At 47.2% G+C, this 13,096-nt stretch overlaps 1 protein-coding gene across 5 annotated transcripts in view; it reads right to left on the bottom strand.

Moving 5' to 3' along the window:
• Nucleotides 1–13,096, bottom strand: part of Tiam1 (TIAM Rac1 associated GEF 1) — a 351,773-nt gene that overhangs the window by 52,059 nt on the left and 286,618 nt on the right. For all 5 annotated transcript variants that reach the window (XM_041678508.1, XM_041678510.1, XM_041678509.1 and 2 more), the window contains 2 exons: nucleotides 8,363–8,444; nucleotides 3,051–3,137 (listed from right to left, as the gene is read on the bottom strand). In XM_041678508.1, the coding sequence (XP_041534442.1) occupies nucleotides 3,051–3,137; nucleotides 8,363–8,444 (169 nt within the window). The remainder of the gene's footprint in view (nucleotides 1–3,050; nucleotides 3,138–8,362; nucleotides 8,445–13,096) is intronic.

Below are 13,096 nucleotides of genomic sequence, written 5' to 3'. Positions count from 1 at the left end.
CGTAGAAGGTGGTTCTGTTGAACTTGTCCAGATTGGGTTTCATGGTCTAAGTTGATGAGGACAACTGACCATGAGAAAATACCTCTGAAGTATCGAAGCTCTCTGGAGCAAGATGACACGTGTTCTTCTCAACCAGGCTACATCCTGTGAGGCCACCATGAAAATACTAGATGACAGCATGGCTCTCAGGTGACCTCAAAGGGAGAATGAGAGTCCAAAAAAAGCAGGGCCATGATGAGTGGACACTAGGGTACAAAAAGCCCATTCTGCAAGGGCAGCCGATGTGAGATCCAACTAGCAGTGGTCTGGGTGTGAAGAGCAATAGAGGGGGAGTGGGAACATGGGACCCAACTGCAGTCTGGAACAGCCTAAGGCCCAAGGGGGTCAGCAAAAATAAACAAAGGTGAAAACAGAATGTATTAGTGCAAGCAGGGTGCTCAGATCCACTCAGGCAGTGGGTCATTGCCCTTTCTTCCCAACAACATATTCTGGTCATTTTAACAAGACTGGTAGCACCTAGGCCATGTTCAGAGTGAGTTCTATTCTACACGCTAATGAGTGGTCAAGGAACTTGGGATCGCCGATTCCAGGAAAGAAAATATCTCACAGATTGCGGGTGTCAAAGGCTGGCTGCAAGACAGCATCAGCTGAACTGGAAGAGTAGATGGAAGCTGGGGGAGGAGACATTTGGTACAGACCGCACAGATGGGAAGTGTGGCCAGCGAGTCCTGAATGGGGTGCGGTGGGATGTATGTTTTCATTAACTGCTAGCTCTAACACCCCACGTGTCTCCTCCTGACACTGCCTGGCCTGTGCGGAGTGTTAGCGTGGTACCTGTGGCTGGAGACGACATACACACACTGGTCCTACATCAGCTCAGAACATTGCTCTAAGGCACAAGGAGGCTGGGGAGACATTTGTTTTCATGAGCATCAGGGTTCTCAGACTCAAAGAACTTAAGCAGGATGTGACTAAAGTCAGAAGAGCCCCCGCCCCCTCAGCACACTCATCCTGCTGAGAGCGATAAAGATCAGCCACCAGGTCTGGAGGGGAATGAACCTGTCTGTTTGCAGCTGAGATGCAGCTCAGTGCCTCTGCAAACTCTGGCTTCCAGCATGCCTGCAGTGTAGAAAGCAGAGGAGGAACACGCGGGAGGTCCTCCCCCATGACAGCTAGCACATAAATGATTCTGACGGTTCCTCCTTCGCGCCCCACCTTCTCTGTGCAGACAGACTGGATTGAGAACCTCTGACGGGTACAGCAAGGGGGGGAAATGACCCGCACAGGAAGTAAGCTACAAAGCACCCAGTACTATGTTCTGCCGCTACAGAGAGGGAGGCAGGAAATTCAGCCCCCCAGTGCTCCATTCAGAATTCTTCACAAGGCGAGATTTGGGTAATCATGTATAAGTACAGCTGACACAGACATGCTGGCCAACGTGGATTATGTTCCCACAATTCCACACCAAGAACAAAATTCCCAAACTTATTGACCTGCTTCATATTTTTATAAGTATAATGAGCTGAAAAGTGTTCCCCCTCAAAACAAAAACAATCACGTCTGCCTACAACATCAGAAGCAACTTTCTTTGGAAAGAGGTTCAGGCATGTATCATGGAGATAATTAAAATAATTGCTGTGACTATATAATATTAAAAACGTAATTAAGTCAAAATCAACCCCTAACTAAGACAAACTCCTAGAAATCTAGGGTGAGTGTCAAACAAAATGACCTCTGTTCTTAGAAGACAGCCACAGAAAGACTAAGGACATGGAGACATGGCCAAAATGAGAGTATCAGTTACAAACCAAGGCTCACTGGGGATGGCTGGCAGCCACCACATCTAAGAAGAGACATCTGACAGATTCTTCCGTGAGCCTCCGAAAGGAATCAATCCTCCCAACACCTTGGCTTCAGACTTCTAGCCTCCTAAACTGTGAGTGGAAAATTTTCTGTGTTTGAACCACAGGGTTTAATCCGTTACATTTGTCCTAAAACTAATGGGGTGGACAAGTTCTGGCTTCGCTTGGTGCCCTTAGCAGGTGGAATCTAGAGCAGCCCTTGCAACATCCACAGATGGAGAGAAGTCATATTTACAGACAGCCATTTTTGAATCATCTGTAAATTATCTGCAATATCTTAAGCAACATAGAAAACTGGCAACCACATTACACTGCCTAGGGAATGGTGACAAGAGCAAAGGTGAGAATATGTTCGGCATTTGATAGCCTTTTTTTTAATGCCCCCTGCCGAAGATTTCCAACATGTAGCTGGTAGATGCGCAGCCCAAAGATGTGGAGGGTTCACTGTAACCCAGCGTGAGAAGGCTGGAGAACAGGGCCCAAAGGCAGCCAAAATGCACAGTAAACTCTGGGACCCCCCCCCCCAAAAAAAATAGTCAAGACACATCAGGGGGGAGTTGACAGCAAAGATGTGGAGCTGGATCTCAAATCAACCTGTGCAGACTCTCTGGGAAGTGACCGAGTGGAACAGCCACTTCTGGGGATGCTAAAGGCTTAGTTAATGCCTCTGACCAGTGAGGACCAAAATTCTGCTTCCTCCAAGCCCCAAGCTCCCGAGAAGATAAAGAATCATTGTGATTAGAAGGAAGCATTTCAGTAGTCACACAGATACAGGTTTAGTCTCATCTAAACCTAGAAGTGTGACATTTCTTGCACACCCAAACTCATGGGGTAAAACCCATTTCCTTGGAACTGTTTTCAAGGAGACAATAGTCTTTACACACAAGCCCTCTGAAAATGGCTCTCTCTTTAACTAATGAGAAAACCTCAAAAAGAAAACTATGAAATAAACAAGGGCCACAGGGTAGGGGTGGGGGCGGGTAGAGTTGGGGGGGTTGCCAGTCTGTAGATCCTAATACTGGAGAGACTGCCGCAGGAAGACCTCGAGTTCAAGACCAGCCTGAGCCACACCAGGAATTCCAAGCCAGCCCCAGCTTTATATCAAGGCCCTGTATCAAAAACTACAAACAAACAAATAAACAAAAACAAAGACAAAAATAGAAGCAGCTAAGGCGTCCACAGTCTTACCTTTCTTGGAAGCTAAGCCGGTTTCCTTGACACTGTTGACGTAGAGCCTTCGAATGCCATCTTCGTCCACAGAAGACAGGGAAAACCCTGCAGAACACAAGACAGAATGCAGGGCTCACACCTCTGAATATTTACCCAGCAACAGGAAGTACCTGCTGTGAACACAGAGGTATGTCTATGTTTGGGGTTGGAATTTTTTTTTTCTTTCCTGTTCTTCAGAATGCTTTACACAACAGGAAAAACGTATTTTTAGATCTTATAAAAATAAATATCACTAGGCCCATCAATCTTCAGACTTCGTACTCACCTGTCAATGCAAACAAAAGCAGTATTTTCTCTCACCTGTTTCCTGCTAAAGGGCATTGATTGCCTTTTCCATCCTCTTCCTTACACACACAGGTCCCTTGCCTTTCTCTCCCCATTCAGTCTGCATCACAGGACAGACTGGCCCAGGGCACAATGTGTGCTCACCAATATGTACTGCTGTATGGACACCGATCTAACTCATTACCTCATTCTGAAAACTCACTTTACACCTATAAGTTCATACTGGAATCTGGTTAACTGATTTCATACTCTACTAGTGATCATCAGAATATTAACTAGTTAACCAACGCTGGGAACAAAAGGAAAAGTTGTCTTAAAAAATAGGCATAAATAAATAAATAAATAAATAAATAAAAAGGTTATTATAAGGTTAGGTGCCAGAGAGCCACTGAGACTTTACCAGCACTGTCAAAATGAACATTAAGTTTTCTGTTTAGTTCTTGGTACCAGGAAACAGGTAAAGCCCTGTGGGCAAGAAAGGCCACCGGCCATTGCTAATTCACCTGTAACTCTCTCAGGCAGAGACAGGACTTCCTAGTCTTCAATATATTATCAGTCTGAATTTCCTTCTCACGGGGGGAGGGGAATTAAAAGGCTGATAATGAATGTGCCAAGAACTGGCCTGCTTAGCTGGAAGACAAGATCAAGACAGAGGAGGCTGTGGAGCTGCAGTTGGCAGAGGTCGTTCAGAATTTCCTTCTGTTCCTGGCGTTTGTCTGAATGACTGATAAGGAGCGGAGTGCAGAGGGGATCCACCCAGTCTGAACCCCACAATTGACTATGAAATTCTGCACAAGGCCCAAGAAGCATGCTAGAGTTCTCAAGCTGGTGGGTGGATAATCTCGACTGTGAACAGAGCCATCAGGAGGATAACGGGCACAACTTCCTTTCTAAAGACCATGCAAGGAGGACACAACATTACAAACATGGACAGCATCCTGAAGGACAGATGTGCAGGGCGGGGCCAAGAGGCTCAAGGCAGCACCGCTGTGTAGCACAGGTACAGCCTTGGGGTCTGTGTAACCTACATCAAAACTTGACGAGCTACGGTTAACTCAACAAAGAACACAGTGGTCTCACAGCCAATTAACCAAGGTTTTATGTGGGATGGGAATGCTCTAACCTCCACAGACTCTAACAGGAGCCAAAATGATTGCCAACCGGGCAGAAGGAGATCATTCAATATCGAACTGAGGCAGCCAGCAATTAGGAGGCCGCCACTGTAAAAACAGGAAGGCATGATGAGTGATAAGCGGCCCAGCGACCTAGAAAAGGAAGTAATCAAGACCACGGGAAGAAACTCGACCTCCAGCTGATTTGATGGACTGCCGGGAAATCCCTCGTACAGACACCCGTGGGCAACGGGAATCCACGACAGAGAATTCAAACGCAGGTACACACCATAAGGAGGGCACACAGCAAACATACAGCATCAGAGGCACTCTAAGACACGGGAGAGCTACAGGGTTGACCTGTGCACACTTCCACTCAGAGACAGGTGAGGACCGAGCTTAATCTAAGCAGCATGTAATCCGAGTGCGACCTAAGAGCTGGCAAGGAGAGAGAAACGTCCAGGTGTTCACTTTTCTTTTGTTTTGTTTTTGATGCTGTTGTTGTTGTCAACACAGGGTTTCTCTGTGTAGCCCTGGTTGTCCTGGAACTCATTCTACAGACCAGGCCGGTCTCAAACCCAGAATTTTGCCTGCCTCTGCCTCCTGGATGCTGGAACTAAAGATGTGAGCCCACCACTGCCTGGCCTAAGTGTTTACTCTTTAGAAATTTATTCAGTCAGTTGAGTTATTAGGTCATCTTTTCCATCCTCAAACAGAAAGCAGCCTCTGGTGCTGTAAAAATGTTCTGTGTTGGTATCGTGTGCTAGGAGCTTGCATAGACACGGGGCTCATATGAACAGGAAAGCTACAGGTAGGCTGGCATTAGGGCTGGATGCAGACGGGCTGATTCTGCCCCAAGATGGCACAGCAGTCTCTGGGGTCGGAGGCCATCAGATCATCCAGGATTATGGGCTGTGATGGTTAATACTGCCAGTTTAGGAAGAGCTACAATCTTCCTAACTGGGGGACAATCCCAGGTACGACTGGGTTAACTGAGGTGGGAAGGTCCACCCTAAAGGAGGGTGGCAGCATCTTGAGTGTGGGCATTCATTGCTTTCTGCTTCCTCAGGTTCCTGCAGCCTGAACTTCCCCACCACAAGGACCGTACCCTAAGGGTGTGAACTGAAAGAAGCCTTCTGCAGTGGGTGGCTTTTGTTAGAGTATTCCTAACAGCAGGCAGAAAAGTAACTACTTTCCCCCACCAATACACTGCTGCCAATGGGAGCCCGGATACTGAGAGCTGACTTAACTGATATCACCAGCCATGCAGCAGGGCTTTCCAGAGTGAAGCTCGGGAAGTGGTACCCAGTGGTTTGGCCCTGAGAACCGCCTCCATCAGTGTGGTCTGGCCACAACCTCCAAGCATGGGGTTATAAACTGAATGAAAGTAATGGTGGCCACAAAACTCAACCTGAATCAAACCAAAGCACTTTTTTTTTGGGGGGGGGGGATGCTTTCAAGACAGGGCTTCTCTGTGTAGCCCTGGCTGTCTTGGAACTCACTCTGTAGACCAGGCTAGCCTTGAATTCACAGAGATCCTCCTGCCTCTGCCTTCCAAGTGCATACAGCACTTTGTGTCACAAAGCCTGAGCAGTCCTAAAGTCTATAAAATACAGCCCCCCCCCCCATCCACACCCATGGTTTTTACTTTCTATGGTTGTGGCCACCCACACTCAACTTGAATTACAATATATTGGTATAGCCCTTCTCCCTTATAGTCCACTGTTACTCTCTTAACGTGCTTAACTTACAAATTAAATTTTATTAGGGGCTGGAGAGGTGGCTCAGGTTAAAAGCACTGGCTGCTCTTCCAGAGGATCCAGGTTCGATTCTCAGCACCCACATGGTGGCTCACAACCATCTGTAATTCCAGTTCCTTCTTCTGGCCTCCAAAGGCACCAAGCATGCCATCAGGTACACAGATAAACACACAGGCAATGTACGCATTCACATTAAAGCTTTGAGCTTTATTACTGGTATGCACACGGAGGGGGCGGAACATGGTCTAAGGGCTCTGTGCTAGCTATGATTTTAGGCACCTGTGGAACCTCCCCTAAGGGGAATGGAGGTAACTGCAGGGCATGTTTATGCCAAGTGCCTGCTTCCATGTCCCAAATCACTCAGTCTATACTAGGAGCCTAAGAGCTGGGACATGCGCCCTTTCCTAGGCTCCCATCGGCTTCCTCTTGCTCAACGGAAAGGAGGAATAAGCAGAGATCTGAGTTGGCTACACCAGGCACTTGTTTACGCCAGCACCACCAATTATGGCTTTAATCACGAAGGTCACACTTCTGTTGCATAATAAGCCCTTTATAAACATTAATCCTCTGCCATTGAGAATGTCCTCCAGGCTTTCTGATGTGTATAGTTCACGGGTCAAACAGTAAATGGCGTGAAGGTATAATGGAAGTGGCCAGAGCTACGAAATTAGGCCCTATTCATTAGGCCGCAATCCTCTGGGGAGCATTCTGGGATGAGGTTATTTGCCTGCGGGAGGAGATGCAGAAGGAAGAGAATACCAGTTGTCTTGGGAAGGATTTGAGCATTTTCAAACACTAGAAGGTTAATAGCCGCAGCCAGAGAAAGATCTGAAATACCTGTAAGCAGTGGCCTTGGCATTCTGCCAGGAACTGCAAGCCCCTTCCAGCACACAGTAGGCACACGCTCATCAGCTCCTTTGGAAATAGGTGGCTATGTGATTTGCTTAGACCTGTGACTGTCACTGAGCAAAACCCAACAACCACTTCTCCGGTTTCGTCTATGCAAAGCCATAGACAGCACCTTAGGCGACAGCTGCTCCAGGCTGGATCAGGAGTATAGACATCTCTGCATCTCCCTCTCCCCTCTTCCCTCCCTCTCATCTCCCTCTCCCTCTTCTCCCCCCCCCATCCCCCCACATCCTTCTCTCAATAGACTCTGCACTCCAGCTCTGTCTGTCCATCTGGCTTATTTGTCTTTCGCCTACCATGGTCCCACTAAAGGTCCCACCTCGTGCTGCAATGGCAACACTAGGCTTGCTGTCCCCACACTCTCTTCCTGTCCTTTTGTCTTTGCTGATTGTACTTTGTGTTATTTCACTTCAATTAGTCAAAGTCATGGAGAACACTGTGTACTAAGCCCTCTAGTGAACCAGCAACCCAGCGGTGGTCCTGGGCACCGGAGCACAGCAGTGAGGAAACACACCCTTTATATTCACCAGTGGAGAAAGCAGGCCAGTGCCTGTTTGTGGGCAGAATAGGTAAGCAGATATTTCCTTCGTGTGTCAGGCACAATAGAAAATCAAGTAATCCTCTCCCACCATGTCCAGTTCCTTTTTCTAAAAGCTGTACATGTAAGTGTGTGTGTGTGTGTGTGTGTGAGAGAGAGAGAGAGAGAGAGAGAGAGAGAGAGACAGAGACAGAGACACAGAGACAGAGAGAGACAGAGAGAGAGAGAGTATGGTACTCACAAGGGTAGGTACCACAGAAGCCAGAAGAAGGCAGAGGGTTGGATCCCTTAGAACTGGAGTTACAAGCAGTTGTAAGCCACCCAAGGTTCAGGAATCTGAATCTGGATCCTCTAGAAGAACAGCAAGTGCTCTTAACCACTGAGCCACCTCTCCAGCCCCAGTCCACCCCCCCCCCCCCCAATTTCTTTCTTATGACAGGGGAATCCTGGTGACTCAAGAGACTGAAGGCCAGAGGCTTCCTCCACATGCCCAGGGTGAGCATCTCTTCTTAGCTCAGCTGCTCTACACAGCAAGGAGTCAGATGTGTTGTTTGAAACTGGCCCCAAAGGCTTGTTATTGAATTGTAAATGTGTGCACGTTCTGTTTACACAGAAAATGCTTAAACCAGAACACAAGCACCCAGGAGCAAAGACAAACAAACCTACCGTAGTTTCCAGCGGTGGAGTCTGACTTCTCAATGTGAATATTCCGGGTGACTTTAGGGCAGATTTCAATTTCTTTGTAAAGCTGCAAGTCACAGAAAGGAGGCCAATTAGGACCCATCACAAACAGCTTCTTAGGACTGGTCACATTTTGTAAATCTCTTTTCATAACTGATACTTGAACGAAAATACACACTCCATCGGTCTTTCTTTATGCTGCAACCCAGTGAGGGCTATAATGTAAACTTGGAATTCTCGTTACCAAGCTCAGTTACAGTATGGATTCTAACCCCCCCCCCCAAGCATATCTCTCCAGATAACACCCCAAATTCATCACAGACCTGAAAAATAATGCCTCGGTCATTAAACCCTCTAGTGCTTGGGCAGTGGGTTCATCAAAATCAAGAGGTGGCTGTAAGCATGTTGAGTGAGCTTCCTCAAATTACAAGGCACCCCCGTGCTTACACACAGCACTTCCACACGGGAACATGCACAGGAGGGTAAATTAGTAGAGACAAATGCTGATGCCGAAACAACCAGTGTAGACGGACAAGATTCTCTGGTAGCCACTTAACTATATAAAATTAGCTGGAGAATTAACTATACAAATCAATCAACTATTCAGAAACCCAACATAGCCTATAACATGTTTCTTTATAAACTAAAGATTGAAATAGTGCATTGCTCATACCTCAGAAATGTTTAAATTAACTGATATAGTTTTATATATATGGACCTAATCTCATAAGCATGAATTTCCAACTATGTGGCTTTTGGTCCCATACAGTAAGGGGACTAAGGCTACTGAGAAAGCATTAAGTTTGTAAAGCCAGGGTAGGCAGGGCAGGATTGAACCCATTCTTGCAACTGTGAGAGATATGGTTCTCTCTGTCCCACTATGGTGACTCCAGGGCCAACTTCTGAAATCCAAAGAGGCCCAAGATCAGGGGAGTGGACCTTCTTAGGCATGAAAACCTAAAGCTGAAATCCAAATTTGAAAACAAAAGAGCAAAATCAAATGCAAACTGTTCTTTGATCTTGAAATGAAAATCAATCTCAAGCCACGAAATTCAACAGAAACTTCATCCTACAGTACTGAAGCTCAGTCCCTGTGATGGCTGCCCTGCCCCATCTCTTCAGCATGGCATTTTATTCAGGCTAGACAGAGAGAAGATGAATGTCTTTGTCCGGGTGTTATGACACAGCATGACAGGGGGTTATGGGTAAGAACATCAGTGGTACAGGCCGTTGTCAGTATGATTCTATTTAGGTACTTCAAAAATATTCACAAAATTAAACTCCCCAGTTAGAAGACTGCAATGATAATGACTTTAATATCAGAAAATACAGTCACCAAAATGACAAATACGGAGTTACTTAAATAAAGCTTACAAGACATGGCAGGCCAGCCTGGTGTGCAATACAACCTTACCCACTGCTTAGCTTGAACCCTGAAGTGTAATATGTGTGATGGCCCATCCATCCCGCCAGGTGGCAGTATATAACTGCTCTAACCATGGCTGGAAGACAGTGGGAATACAGCTTGGGCAGTCTCAGCTTTCTGCTGGTCTCTGAAGACAGCTCCCTGCAGGAAGTGGACCTCTGAGCCACACGATCACTCCTGTGCTGACTGAGATGGGGTCAGATGAAGCAAACAGAAAAACCTCTAATAAAATACAGGAAATTTCAAGAATACACTCGGTCTTAAAATGGTTTCTCTGAAATCACAGCATTTGGAGTTAGGAAACTTGGAATCTGGTTGCTCTACGCACAGGTAAGTGGCACACACATTAAATAACCTCCACTTCATTAAATTAGTGAGATTGCATCTCTCCCCACCCCTTTCAAAAACTGGATGAAGAGATCACCAGATTTAACACCGCTTTGAATAAGCAGGTACTTGGGTCTCACAAAATCATGTCCTGTCTTCCTGTTTCCTCTCCTAAGCCACCGTGCCGCAGCCTGCAGGGGTTCTGTGTGCCCACTGTCCATGCCCTATGGTCCATCTGCCATACGCCAACCTCAAGGAGTCTGCAACAAAAGAGGTCAGCTATTGTCATTACTAGGTGACTGCAGAGAACTGGTTCCAGGACCCACGGGACCCCAGAATACCCAAATCCATGCATACTCAACTCTCTTATGTAGTATTTGCATGAAACCTGTGCTCACCAGCTCTTACATACTTTGAATTATCTTTACATTACATTTGATAGCTACCTAACGCAACATGAATGACAGGAAACCTGTTTTCCTGTTGTATTACATAGGGAATAAGGACCAAGAAAGTCTATACATATTCGGTACAGTCATGGCCGAACATTGTACACTGTTCTGTATATATTATATATCAGAGAGGAGCAACAATCGGGAGGGCTCCCCCTTTGATTCTGTTGATGGCTCCACAGATGTAGAAGGCCACATGTAATGTCCTTTTTCTCCTGGGCTTCCCTTTCCCTTTGGCCTCTATCTACACAGTCTGCCTGCTCCTTTACAGCCTCATGGCAGGAACCTCATCTCTTCTTTTTAGCCTCCTGGTATGGCAGAACCAGGTAAGTCACTCCCTCACTGCCTCAGCTGAGCCAGCTTTGTCAGCTGCTTTTTGCATATGTAGATATCTGCACGGGCATGCATATGCATGTACACATGGATGTGGCGGTCAGGGATTGGTGTCATGTGTGTACACATGGATGTGGAGGTCAGGGATTGGTGTGGTGTGTGTACACATGGATGTGGAGGTCAGGGATTGGTGTGTACACATGGATGTGGCAGTCAGGGATTGGTGTGGTGTGTGTACACATGGATGTGGAGGTCAGGGATTGATGTCATGTGTGTACACATGGATGTGGAGGTCAGGGATTGATGTCGTGTGTGTACACATGGATGTGGAGGTCAGGGATTGGTGTCATGTGTGTACACATGGATGTGGAGGTCAGGGATTGATGTCGTGTGTGTACACATGGATGTGGAGGTCAGGGATTGGTGTCATGTGTGTACACATGGATGTGGAGGTCAGGGATTGATGTCGTGTGTGTACACATGGATGTGGAGGTCAGGGATTGGTGTCATGTGTGTACACATGGATGTGGAGGTCAGGGGTTGGTGTGTACACATGGATGTGGAGGTCAGGGATTGGTGTCATGTGTGTACACATGGATGTGGAGGTCAGGGATTGGTGTCATGTGTGTACACATGGATGTGGAGGTCAGGGGTTGGTGTGTACACATGGATGTGGAGGTCAGGGATTGGTGTGTACACATGGATGTGGAGGTCAGGGATTGGTGTGGTGTGTGTACACATGGATGTGGAAGTTAGGGATTGGTGTGGTGTGTGTACACATGGATGTGGAGGTCAGGGATTGGTGTCATGTGTGTACACATGGATGTGGAGGTCAGGGATCGGTGTGTACACATGGATGTGGAGGTCAGGGATTGGTGTGTGTACACATGGATGTGGAGGTCAGGGATTGGTGTCATGTGTGTACACATGGATGTGGAGGTCAGGGATCGGTGTGTGTACACATGGATGTGGAGGTCAGGGATTGGTGTGTGTACACATGGATGTGGAGGTCAGGGATTGGTGTGTGTACACATGGATGTGGAGGTCAGGGATTGGTGTGTGTACACATGGATGTGGAGGTCAGGGATCGGTCTGTACACATGGATGTGGAGGTCAGGGATTGGTGTGTGTACACATGGATGTGGAGGTCAGGGATTGGTGTCATGTGTGTACACATGGATGTGGAGGTCAGGGATTGGTGTCATGTGTGTACACATGGATGTGGAGGTCAGGGATTGGTGTCATGTGTGTACACATGGATGTGGAGGTCAGGGATTGGTGTCATGTGTGTACACATGGATGTGGAGGTCAGGGATTGGTGTCATGTGTGTACACATGGATGTGGAGGTCAGGGGTTGGTGTGGTGTGTACACATGGATGTGGAGGTCAGGGGTTGGTGTGTGTGTGTGTACACATGGATGTGGCGGTCAGGGATTGCTGTGTACACATGGATGTGGAGGTCAGGGATTGGTGTGTTGTGTGTACACAGGGATGTGGAGGTCAGGGATTGATGTCATGTGTCTTCTTTATCACTCTCCACTTTATATTTCATCAGAGAGACAGGTGCCTCCCTGAGCCTGGAGTCTGCCAATTGAAGTAGCCTGGCTAGCCAGCAAGCTCTGCGGACCCTCGTGTCTCTCTCCTGCACTGGATTATAGGTGCATGCCACACTGCACAACCTTTCACAGGGGTGCTCGTGCTGGCGTGGCGAGGATTTTAGCAGCTGACCCTTCTCCCCGGATCCATGTCTCCTCTTCGTGAGACCCTTCCTGCAAGTGTATCTAATTCTTCCCACCCCCCACTCTGATGGCGCACCCAAGCACATCTCTGCCCGTCTGCCCTAACTCCTTTCCCTTCCAAGCCTCAAAACCTGCTGACGATGACATGTTTGTGTATGCATATCTGCAAACCTAAATGAGGCTCCTCCAGACACAGGATTCTTTTTCCCTTTGGCACATACCCTCTGAGAATCAGAGATGATGCCAGGCACAGAAATGCTAAGTAAATATTTGCTACACGAATGAATAAATAAATTAATCAATTTTGCCTGCACATTTTCTTCCCATCACTCCAATAAGAACTCATTTAGTGTGAAATGCGAAAAGCATTGTCTCTAGACTCCACCCCAGGCTTGTGACCAGACCATTCCATGGATTGCTCACAACAACTAGTCATGAGGAA

Source organism: Microtus oregoni, unplaced genomic scaffold (assembly GCF_018167655.1).
Source record: "Microtus oregoni isolate MIOR12 unplaced genomic scaffold, Mior012 000030F_ref0000283, whole genome shotgun sequence".
Classification (NCBI taxonomy): Eukaryota; Metazoa; Chordata; class Mammalia; order Rodentia; family Cricetidae; genus Microtus; species Microtus oregoni.
The sequence above is the reverse complement of the archived record's forward strand: the minus strand, read 5'-3'. Positions and strand labels throughout refer to the sequence as shown.